At 40.9% G+C, this 12179-nt stretch overlaps 1 protein-coding gene and 1 long non-coding RNA gene across 4 annotated transcripts in view; one reads left to right on the plus strand and one right to left on the minus strand.

Annotated features, from left to right (window-relative positions):
- LOC138616241 (uncharacterized) overlaps nucleotides 1-4520 on the minus strand; it is a 104040-nt gene extending 99520 nt beyond the window's left edge. Inside the window, exon 1 of the long non-coding RNA XR_011310588.1 lies at nucleotides 4472-4520. This is a non-coding gene — a long non-coding RNA (uncharacterized lncRNA). The remainder of the gene's footprint in view (nucleotides 1-4471) is intronic.
- adcy7 (adenylate cyclase 7) overlaps nucleotides 1-12179 on the plus strand; it is a 55019-nt gene that overhangs the window by 22426 nt on the left and 20414 nt on the right. For 2 of the 3 annotated variants that reach the window (XM_069690388.1, XM_069690391.1), the window contains exons 2-6: nucleotides 1236-1971; nucleotides 6453-6650; nucleotides 6926-7090; nucleotides 7616-7765; nucleotides 11218-11378. In XM_069690388.1, coding sequence (XP_069546489.1) covers nucleotides 1807-1971; nucleotides 6453-6650; nucleotides 6926-7090; nucleotides 7616-7765; nucleotides 11218-11378 — 839 coding nt within the window. In that variant the 5' untranslated portion in view covers nucleotides 1236-1806. The remainder of the gene's footprint in view (nucleotides 1-1235; nucleotides 1972-6452; nucleotides 6651-6925; nucleotides 7091-7615; nucleotides 7766-11217; nucleotides 11379-12179) is intronic. The other variant, XM_069690390.1, reaches the window with a different exon arrangement.

The following is a 12179-nucleotide window of genomic DNA, read 5'->3' on the forward strand; positions in this document are numbered from 1 at the left end:
CATGGAAAGTGAAAAGTGGCTTGTAAACTGCCATCGTGCCAGTCATCCCGCCGGTCACTGTGGCAGCGCATTCTTTCACTACAAGGCTGAAGCATTGCGACCAACTCTTCAGTTACACACAATTAAATAGGTGTTTGTCTATGTCCTGTCTTTTATTTTTTTTTGCTCTCCCCTTTTCACTGTTTTTATGGCACATAGCAAATGTCACAGTTGCTATGTGAGAAACAAACATGAAGCATTGTCCTACACACACTGGAACAGAGGTAAAGTATAAGCAAGTGGAGGAAATGAGGTTTCTATAGACAGCAGTTCATTTTGTTTCCATTGCGCTCCGAGCCAGTGTCTGAATATACGGAGGTCTTGTTAGCAACAATTGGACAGCTACATGCAAACTCTCATCTCTCTTATTTTTGGGCAATTTAAATCACAAACTCAGAATTGTGGTAGGATGTATTTATCAAAATAATCCAGCCTTCACCTCACGTCCACTCCCCTCTCAGACGGTGTCGTCCTTGGATTGTATGGTGTGATTGTGAAGACCTCTTGCAGCTCGGCCAAAGGGCTTTAATTGTTTAAAGAGATGAGGACAATGTATTTCCACAGGGTATGTTTTCACAGAGCGGTCACACCATGTCCCCTCAGACTCTGTAGTGTCAATCCAACATCGTCCGTCACTCAGCCAGCAGATGTTCTGCTCTTAGACATGTCTTAGACAGGATCGATAACACATTCAAGTGTTTGTTTTATGTTTACAGTTGTGTACCTGTCCTGTTTGTTAGTGCACCCGGCTGGATAGTCAAGTATTTTGCATGTGTCTGTGTAGGACTTAAATCCATGACATTGTATTGTTCAATTGTGGCTTCAAAGCCGCTGCTCTCAATACCGGTTGCGGTCATCATTATGGCTGCACCCTTCAAAAGTTGCGGCCAAAACAGACAGGGCTGGATTTGGGAAATTCTGGATTCAGGTATGAACAAGCTTGTGCTCACCGAGGACAATTCACCGGAAGTTTCACTCGCACAGTATTCGCAGCGAGCCACATAAAGTGTTTGATTCAATTTTCCTTCTTTTGGATGTTAAAGCATAAAAACAAAGTCAGTTAAGCCTTAATTCTTGCCCTGTATTATGTCGGTGCCTATGTTATTTATATTTAGAAGTGTTAGCTTTAAAGGTGTTGACAATATTCATAATTTTGTATTCATCATTCCTTTTCCTGCCTTCTCCCCTCCGTCCAGGTGCCTCTACGGACGGGAGCTGCCGACCTCCCTGCTCAGCTACCTCTCCAGTCCTGGTGGGATCACTGTTGACCTTTGTTGCTCCTGTTTCCCTCCAGCTCTTCCTCCATACCCCTCTCCTCCCCTTTCTTAAACTCCCCTCCCCTCCTCCTCTGTGTCTCCCAGCCTTGGGCTTATTACTCAGACCCACTGAAGGGAGCAACACAGTAACTGGCAAGGGATGAAGCGGATCCGCTTGCCAACGCCAGACAGAGGATAGAAGACACAAAAGAACTAGCGAAGGGGAGAGAGACCGAGAGAGAGGCAGAGTGACAGAGAGGACAACTAGTTGGGAGAGCCACAACAAAGCTGTGTGAAGCCACAACAATAATCAAGATGCCACGCCGAAGGGAAGACGAGTTTCACTCGAGCGTCTTGAGCTAGCAAGTGGCCCCTAATAGATCTACAACCGTGGACTTCTTTCTGACAAACCTCTGGCGTACACGCGCAAATATAAGTTGTGGAGACACGCACTCCTGCTCTCTGGAGTTCCTTGTTAACACCTGCTATGCCTCTGTGAGAAGTGTGAGCCATGCCAGCCAAGGGAAAGTACCTGTTGAACGACCAGGAGCTGAAAAATGAGGCACTGTACCGCAAATTCTCCTGCATCAGCCAGTATCAGCCGCTGGTCCTCCTGCTGGGCCTCTCCATGCTGTCCTGTGGAATCCTCCTCATCCTCTTCTTCGCCCTCAGACTGGTGAGTTTTCACATCCACGTCTGTTGAAAAGTTATCACAGTAGTCACGGAGGATTGTTTTGAATATCATGGAGTGCTCATCAGCTAGCGACTGTATGCACGTGTTTGAGTGCCTTCATTTTAAACAGCTGTGAGGATGAGCCAGTGGTTCATCCTTGAGGTTTAAGGTTTTTTCAAGACGAATGGAAAAAAAAAAAAGTTATCTGTGTTTTCTTCATTGTGCAGGAAACATACTTGAAGGTAACTTAGGGACTCCTGCACATGAATTATGGTTATTTTCTGTAAAGAGGCCTTAAAAAGTTGAACTTTACCTTTTTAAACTTGGCAAATTTGATAAATTCCCCCAAAAAGTATTGGAATAACCAGCGATTGCAGTTTTGGTCCTGAAAATCAAAACACTTTTGTGTGAAGATGTGAACATAGGAGGCACAAGTGAAGCTATGACATATTTTCCTGAGTTTGAAATATGTTTCACTTTGTATTTCGTGTCCTTGAAGGACACAGTGAAATTGCTGAAGAAATGGCACAAGAAGCATTGGTGTTGACATTTGATGTTTTTCAAGCACATAGTTACAACAGTAAACCTCTTCATAGGAAGAATATACACTGAATTATCGTGTTATGGTAATTTCACAACTGAAATAATTTGACTGTTGTGCCTATCTTGGAATGAGGCAGGTGACAACAGATTGCCTCGTATTGTTGTGTACAGGTTTTCTCTACTGCGCGGCCTGTAAATTGTTGAAATATGCACAACAGTTGTCCTCAGTCTGCTGTGGCTTTGTTAACAGTTTTGTTGTGACAGAGGCTGCATCAAAATTACTGCTGAAATTGTCTCTTTATAGTGTTGCGCAGCATTTTTATTAACTTGACTTTTACTACAGTGTGTCCAGTACGTTACACACAGACATCAGCCTTTGTACTCAGACCACAGTTAGCAGTGATGCTGTTTTTCAATCCCTCTCTAATTGATGGAATTATGTTAGATAAACAAATTAAAGACACAATTGCGCTCTAAGAGCCTATATTATTGCCAACTAAGATGCTGTAGATTAGAAAACACAATTTTCAAGAGCGTGGTTGAAGTATTATTTTCAGCCACAGTTAAGGAGATAAAATGATCTGTCTTTTAACAGATGTGCATTAAATAAGGTCTATACTTTTCACTGCAGACATTTTTACTTCATAGCAGGACATTTAAAACGGGTAAATGAAAGCACTTACTTAATAGCAGAAGAATAACAATGGCTCTCCTTCATGAAGTTTCCTACTGGAGCATCTTGCACAATACCAGGCTGCGGGTATTAATTACACCTGTACGTTTCCTGCAATGATACGTCAAAGTAACTAATTAACTAACTAATTTTGATCACTATTGGATTTTTTTTTTACAGTGATGGAAATAGCCCATGATGGTGTTACTGTTATACTGTTTTGAAATGAACTAAGAAAATAGATGGAAATCAAATCAAAAATGAAGAGTAATAAAAGATGTATTCTTTGAGAATTATTTTTGCAGATTCACATACATATAGCATTTTTCTGTTACTTTCAATGGTGCTGACATTGAGTTGATTGGTGTTTCAGGGACTGATGTGGCACGTTAGGATAGCAGCAGTGTCGTAATGTCCAGTGAAGCAGGATGTGACTGGATGGAGTTTGAATCCTGAGGTGGACGGCTGACTCTCCTCTCCCTTAAATAAAGCTCTTACCTCCCTTCACTGTCAGTACTGCTGCGTAGAAGTGTGAATGAGGGAGTGATTGTGTAACTGTTTGAATGTGAAGCAGGACGTTTATGAAATAGGCATGAAAATAGTTTTTTTTTTTTCTAGATTATATAAGGGGACAGTTTAGAGATGGAAGTATGAAATAGACAACATCAGGTGTGCATGTTTCGATAATGCTAATGATACTTCTCTCAGGAATCTGTCTTGCCTTTGTGCTCGGGGAGATCAGGGGTCAGGTTCAGCTAAAGTCGGCTCAAAAATACTTTTTCTGCGGCACATTCTCCTTGTTAAATGCACGAACCTGCTGAAGTTAACACAGAATCTCTTTGTTTGAAATCTGAACAGGAGAAAATTAATCCAGAAAAAAGACGTAAAATGGTGGTTAAAACAATGCAGCTGTCAGAGTTTAGAGAGGAATCGTGCCTCCCGACTGCTACAGGAAAAAGGCAGGTATTCCTCGACTTCTGCTGATTTGCGGCATGCTGTTGATTTTGGCTCGGTGGCAGGTAGAGGTTCAGTCACTCAGTCCAGCGGCTCATACAGTGAACTGACAGCTTCTGTCACTGTAGATTATATTACTTTCCTACTTTCCCCTGTTGGAAAAACCATCTTAACCTTCCTTCAATTGTGCTGCTGCTGCTGACTCACTGGCACACTCCTTTTTTCTATTGTTTCACTCTCGTACAATAGCTCCATACTTTATGTACACACTGCGCTCGTCTACACATGCACACACGCACACACACGCGCGCACACACACACACACACACACACACACACACACACACACACACACACACACACACACACACACACACACACACACACACACACACACACACACACACACACACACAGTGCTTTTATCGCTTGTTCTGGCACACACAGTTTTTTGTCCTGCTACTTTTTTGTCCATTTTAGTAATAATCAGCTTCTCATTTTGACATTAAATATGCTAAATTCCCTCCCTCACTCGTCTCTCCCCTGACAGCCCATCAGTCACTGCTTCTTTCCCCTTTTGATGTTTCTCTCACACACACACTAGCCAGGGGAACAGAAGAGTAAAGAGAAAATGTTGGGATGGACTTGTATAACACTGTTGTTAAATGCTAAGGAGGATAGGGGGTGGCCACCGGTGTCAGAAAGTCACTGTCCGCTTGCGTAACTGCTCTTCAATCGTGGACATCGGATGAAGAGCGGAGCTGAGAGGAAAACTAGCTGAACTGAAGTGCCACTTCTACCACCAGTCGCAGGTCCTGATTGGACAGAGGTGGTTTTAAGCAGTCTATTGTTTAGGTTCTTTACATTTCATTTAAATACAATAGGGCTACATGTTTCTAAGAGCTGAGAGGATGTTTGGGGAGTGTATATTTCATATCCACCCTCCATTAGTCGCCCTTGTTTTGTCCTTTAGGTTTTGACATGTTTCAGCCACAGTTTCAGCCACAGTTTTGCCTTTGCTGTCTGCATATAATCGTCTTTAAGTTGAGGCATCTTTCACTGTAAGACACGACTTATTTTTCACTTGTTATATTATGTCAATAACATCAGAAGTAGAAATGATAAATGAAAAGTAAAATGCAGTAAACTATAGAATAAAATATCTTTTATCCTGAGTTATTTTTTTTTATTCTTTAGTGTTCCATGTGTTGAACAGTGTATCTGTTCATGTGGTTTTGTCTCCAGTTGATATAAGATAATTGTACTTTTTCTGCCTACATAAAGCTTTTGTCAAGACTCACATCCACACAGGGAGCGGAAAGTGCTTTAGCTGAGATCTGGCCTTTTCCAATGCTGCCATGGTAACCAGAAAGCTCACCATACAATTCAGAGATGGCCTTCTCAGCACAGAGATCTATTAACACTGACTTTGTGCGTCGATCACTCTTGAGCGCTCCTTTAACCCCTTGTTTTCTCTCGTGTTCTTCCACCAACGCTCACTCTCTCTCCCACTAACACCAAAACAATCGCACAATCTTGTGCACACTTTTTGGTTTCCTGCATGCATTTACACACGCACAAACACATACTCACGCGAACTAGGAGGATGGTTGCCTGAAGCAAGCAGAACACGACGGGGAGACAGATGTGAAACATAAGCCTCTGTGTTCAGGCTGAATATCAGTGCCTCTCAGGAACACCTTGTACTCACTTGACACTCAGATTTATCTGTAAAGTACAAGTTCACCGATAACACACAAACAATGACCTCATTAAAACATGATAGAGGGCAAAAATGAAATTATTTTGGAAGTACATTCTGTCATATGTACAGGCAGATGGATAAAACAACACACTTGCAAACAAAACATGCAAACAATCCAATAATCTTGTCGTCTACCTATTTGTCGAAACCCATAATGTTTGCTTTTTGGTTGAGGCACATAAAGGCTCGTTTGAGGCGCTTTTTCTTCCTTGAAAAGTTACATAATTGTTCAGTTTTTGCAGCTGCAGATCCAGTAGCAACAGCCTCCTTGAACGTTGCCCTATATTGTCTTAAAAACCGCTTATAACTGGCAACTGTCTGCTGTTAAAGCTGACACATACATACTTGTAATATGACTCATACATTGTATACAGTAGTACCCTGCAAACATGTGCCGACAAAAACAATATGGCATGTATCGACCACAGGAAACCTGCATGAGGATGAACAGTTACTCATCCAATGTTGACTGAAAGAAGCTATGCAAGTCTGTTTGGCGATGAGACTAATAAGAAGTGTGTATTTTTCTCTCCCTGGCTGCTGGTACAGAGTGCAGAGGAACATTGTGCCTTTGTGAGCGTGGTGAGCGGCAGCCTGTGTGTATTCCTCACCGTGTTCATGCTGGTGTGTACCGAGATGCTCTCCCAGCGATGGAGGCGTCTGCTGGGCCTGATTGTCTGGGCCACACACCTCACCATGGGATACACCTTCATCTTCAGCAGCCCCATCATCTTGCCTTGGGACCAGGTAAACTCACCTTCCAGCAGGGTTCACATTAAGGTCAGGTTTTTGTTGCAAGTGGCTTTCATAAAATGGTTCTCCCAGGCCACACAAACTACAGAAAATTGGATTTTGTTGGTAAACCCTTCAACAACAACTACATTTTACACAGATATGAAGATGTAGTCGCCATTTAAACTTCATAAGAATTGTATTAAGGTTTTGCCTCCTGTGAATAAATGCAAGATGTAGCATTTAATTTAATCATGGCACAACAAATGATTGTTTTTCTTTGTTTCCAGGTGCCTTTCTTCCTCTTCATCATCTTCACAGTGTACACCATGCTGCCATTCCAGCTGTGGTATGCTGTGGTGCTGAGTGTCATCTCCTCCCTGTCCCACATCATGGCGCTCACAGTGCACTTCACCATTTACAGCACCGTGGCCACTCCTGACCTTACCAACCAGGTAAACCCATTTCAATACATGTTTTGCCATATATATTTTTTCTTTGAAATTAATATATCGGTCTGTTGCTGTTGCTTGTAGTGGAGGAGTGTGATGGTGACTTCTAATATAGTTTGTGTCAGTTTTGGTTATGACAAACCAAAACATTACCACAAACCACTGACAGTTTATACCGAGTTTATTTGAACAAATCACCAAGAATAGAAGATGAAAAGTTATTCTGAAAGATAGCATGGTACATAAATTCATATATATACTGGTCTCATTTGTTTTGGATTAGAAGTCTGCTTATAGTCATACTTACATGATACGCAACAGATCGATGGTAAAGATTAAACGGCAACAAAATATTTAGTATTCAAACATTTAGTACTCGTGTAACATTTGGCTGGAGTTGGAAACACACAATTACCATATAGAAGTAAAGCAACTGACAAAATAATTGTATTATATTAATGTCTAATATACCAATCCAACAGGGACATAACAAGAGCTTAACATCTGCTACTATTTCTCTCTTTCCAGCTGCTGTCCAACGCAGTGGTGTTTCTGTGTGGCAGTGTGGTGGGAGCCTTCCACAAGGTCCTAATGGAGAAAACGCTGAGGCAGACCTTCCAAGACACGCTGAGGTGCCTGAGCATGCGGATGAAGCTGGAGATAGAAAAGAGACAACAGGTCAGTGCAATACGGAGGCTCTCGAAGCCCCTTTCATCATGAGTCATGAGCTACGTCTCCAACGGTATTAAATCTGAATGCTTACGTTTGGCCAATGTAAGCAACTCCGATTCAACTTTTACATGTACACAAGTTTATGTAAAAACAAAATGCATTGAAAGGAAATGTATATTGTGAATGTAGCGGTTATTTTTTTTTCCACTTTCATTTTTTTTTGTACTGAAAACCTCCCTGAATAGAAACAAACATCAGAGACAAATGAAAAAAGCAGCTCATCAGTAATCGTTATTGCCATATTCCTATAATTTATTTCATTTTTAAGCTTTGCCTTCGGCTGGCCTCATGTTGACTCTCCCGTGGATGTTTTCATTGCGACTAGCAAATCCTCCTCAAATTAGATTTCCCTGTGATGCCTTTTAAATTAGATGCATCTGTGCTGACTTTCTTCAACTTCAGAGGTCTTTTTTAAAGCAAGTTTCCCCTTCTGTCATTTGTTGTGTCTGTTGCTGAGTGCGGGGCATAAAACATGCTGACAGGGAAGCTGCAGTGTTGCCTAGCAGGACAGAAAGGAATGACATAATCATTGACATTTAAACACCCTGTTGTATTTGAACTGGGGCGAGAGAGCGGAAGAGAGAGAAATAAAGACAGTGAAAGTGAAAAAAGAGCGAGCGAGAGGGAGAGAAAGAGAAAAAAACAGAGAGAGAGAGAGAGAGAGAGAGAGAGAGAGAGCGTGAGCGATCCATGAAGTTAGCCAAAGAGAGCAAAAAAAATAGAGAACTAATGACAAACTCACATTGTGTTCCCACATTAATTTCAGCGGGAAGATCTCAGTGTGTTCTGCTGAAATGTTTCTTGGCAGAGTATGAAGGACATCAAAATGGCATTCAAACTGTGATTTAAACAATTCCCTTTGAAACCAACACTAATGAAACTCTTTGAACTGATTTGACCCCTTCACCATAAAGCATATACCTTTACTGACAATGCGTAGTTTGCCATATTAAAAATATCCATTGTACATAAATAATCTCATACATTTGATTAAGTGTAATGATAAACAATAAATGTCTAATGCAACACATCATTATTTATTCAATGGCCATTTTATTAGAGGTGATTGTTTTTTAATGGTCATCTTTTAAGAGGTCATCCAGAGTGAATTGAAGCAGTTGAGGTTGCAGCACAGTGGAGCGCACACAAACACATCTTTACACACACACACACACACACACACACACACACACACACACACACACACACACACACACACACACACACACACACACACACACACACACACACACACACACACACACACACACACACACACACACAATGCATTAGGTGTGTGTGTGTGACCTTACGTCTGTTCTTACCCTCTTGATCTCTTCAACAAGTTTTGTGAATTCAAATATGAACACATTTGGATTATATGTTTTTGTTTTTTTGGTCTACATCTACTGAAACTCAAAACGTCCATAGTCCATTTCTCTATTAGTTTTCAGTTTTTTGAAAATTAATCAAAAGAGAAAAGCTGGAATGTTTTTATTCAAAACATATTCACCTCTTTGCAATAACACTGCAAATTTAGTTTAGGTGCAATTTCATTCTCTTGAGTCCTTAAGATGTCTTGGCAGCCTGGAGGGTGTCCAGAAACACTCCAGGGAAATAAAAGGCTTGTGACCGCACACTTGGCTTCTGCAAAAAGCTGCATGGAAAGCTATGACATGTTGAACCAAGAGATCCCGTAATCTGATAAAAAGTAATGCCTGCCTTTATCCAAAGAACTCCGTCAGACACAAACTAGTCAATCGGTAAATAAAGCCGCTTTCCCACCACGTTACGGCTCGACTCGTCTCTTCACACCTTTTTTTGGTTTTCCAACAGGCAAAAGTTGCTGACAGTATCTTAGTTTTTGTAGTATCATCGCTGTCGAGGTTCCTGCTTGTGGTCAGATGAGGAGGTGCAGGTTTTTCTCCTGTTGGAGACAAAAGGATGCAACAAGTGTTTGTGTCCCATTGAAAACGATGTCACAGCTGCACTGTGAGGTGGTTACTATCGACAGTGGAAAACAAAATCCAGAGAAGTACCCGTTTCCAAAAGTGCTCAGAGTAGAATAGAGTCGAGTTGTGCAATGTGGTGGAAAAGCAGCATAACACACTTTGGATATCATGAAGTGGTGGTGAATTATGTCAAGAGAGTGGAGGATATTTTCAGCTTCCCCGGCCTGTAGAAATATAAGGGATTTATAATTACAGCCAAATACAGGAGATTATTCAGAAGGTATTTCTAATATATTAGATTGTGAACGAAATCTGTGTTCCGGCGGGACAATGACCTGGACTATAGCGACAAATGAACACTGGGATGACTTCAGAACAAGAATGTGGGCGTCCTGAAGTGGCCCGACTGAAGCCTGCATCTAAATCCTTCCGAAAATCTCTGCAATGAATTGAAAATAACTGTTCACAAATGTAGCCCTCGTCTAACGAGAGCCAACATGAAAGGAAGAGTAGAAAGAAAAGACAAAATCCAATTTGCTGTATAAAGTGATGATTTGAACGTTGTACACTTCAATACATGTTTCTATAAAAAAGATGTAGTTCATTTGCAAGCACAGAAAAAAAAATTCAGTGCAATCCGTTTAACTATACAATATGAGGAACCGGTTAAAGGAGTTGAATACTTAAGCAAGTACAAATTTATTTATACACACATTCATGTTCGCACACGCGCACACACACACACACACACACACACACACACACACACACACACACACACACACACACACACACACACACACACACACACACACACACACACACACACACACACACACACACACACACACACACACACACACACACACAAATACTTCACTTCGCTCTCATGTTTATTCTCATACTTATCTTTATTTACATCCACCTTCTGGAAAACGTTGCAGAGTGTTTTAAGTAAAATACATTTGGGAAGCCTTGACTAAGCCAGTGTGGTCACATGATGTAACCTGATGTCCTTATGATGGGATAAATGGGGATTCATCATTTCTTGAGAAGCTACCTCTTCAGATTCCTGTCGTAATAAAGCCATTAAACTTTGAACACTGCTCAGGCCTGTGGCTATTGTGGCAGACTGACTCCAATCTTCTTTCCTAATGAATTAATTCACTGTACTATTCCCACACAGGGACAGTCTGGACAATTCTTCTGCTTTGTCATGTTAACCACAGTATGACTACGATAACAGCATAGTGATTTAGTGTTTAGATGTATTTGCTACCACTTCACTTTAAATGCTGGTTTCTTTACAAACCACTTCTCTGAATCCCAATTAAAACTGGTGCGGACAAACAACTACTGCTGCTGTGATATAATTTTAGTTTTTACAGAGAGTTAAATATTGGCATCGAGGAAATAAAAAAAAAAAATCTGTGTGTGTGTTCGTAGGAGAACCTGCTGCAGTCCGTGCTGCCAGTCTACATTTCCATGAAGATGAAACTGGCAATAATGGAGCGCTTGCAAGACTGTAAAGACAAAGAAGAGCAACAGCGACTGGTCAAGGATAACAACTTCCACAGCCTTTATGTCAAGAGGCATGAGAATGTCAGGTACGAACACAAACCTTCTTAATACACGTGGAAAGCTGGGGATTGTTTGGATTCATTGATTGCTGGTTTGCTCTTGTTGTAAAGAATCCTTATTATGGAAACCTTGTTTGACCATGTTCCTCTACATGTGAGCTTTGGATCAATACTGATGGATCTGTTGGAAAGTACAAGTGTCTGTGGACCTGCTCTCTTTATGATTGGTAACAAGAGGTGGATTCCCAGCCTAAAAAAAAGATTACATTTGTGAAAACTAAAATCACTTACAATGTGACATGACTTATATTCAATATGACAAGTTCGCTAAAAATCTGCATCTTAAACAGCAACTTTGAAGAAGATAGTTTACTATATATCTGATTTACTTCTGTCTTCAAATCAGAAAGGAGAAAAAAAAAACCACTTCATCTTTTGATCTATAGTATTTTTAAGATTGCTATACTTGTGTCACTTTGATGTTAAAAACTAAAGTTGGCTGCGTTCTTTAATCAGACCGATTCCATCTACTTTGTCTATAACATTAATCTTATAAATCCTCTGTGTCTTCAGGAGAACTGGTATCTGGGCTTTCTGTTTGTGCTTCATAAAACAAACAAGAGATAGCGAAGCAAAAAAAAAAAAAAAAAAAAACGCACAAAAAGCAGATTCCTCTGACCAATTCTCATAATGCAGGAGATTAACATGTGTGTTTGTTTTCCAAGCAGTGACCCAGTTCCAGCATTGTTATACAAAGGTTTCATTAATTTATCAAGTGCTGACAGATATTGGAGCAGCTTAAACTGAACTCGGGCAGATGGCACGACA

Source organism: Brachyistius frenatus, unplaced genomic scaffold (genome assembly GCF_029030835.1).
Source record: "Brachyistius frenatus isolate BFR_SWC_R1_liver_20210118 unplaced genomic scaffold, ASM2903083v1 Contig_9, whole genome shotgun sequence".
Classification (NCBI taxonomy): domain Eukaryota; kingdom Metazoa; phylum Chordata; class Actinopteri; family Embiotocidae; genus Brachyistius; species Brachyistius frenatus.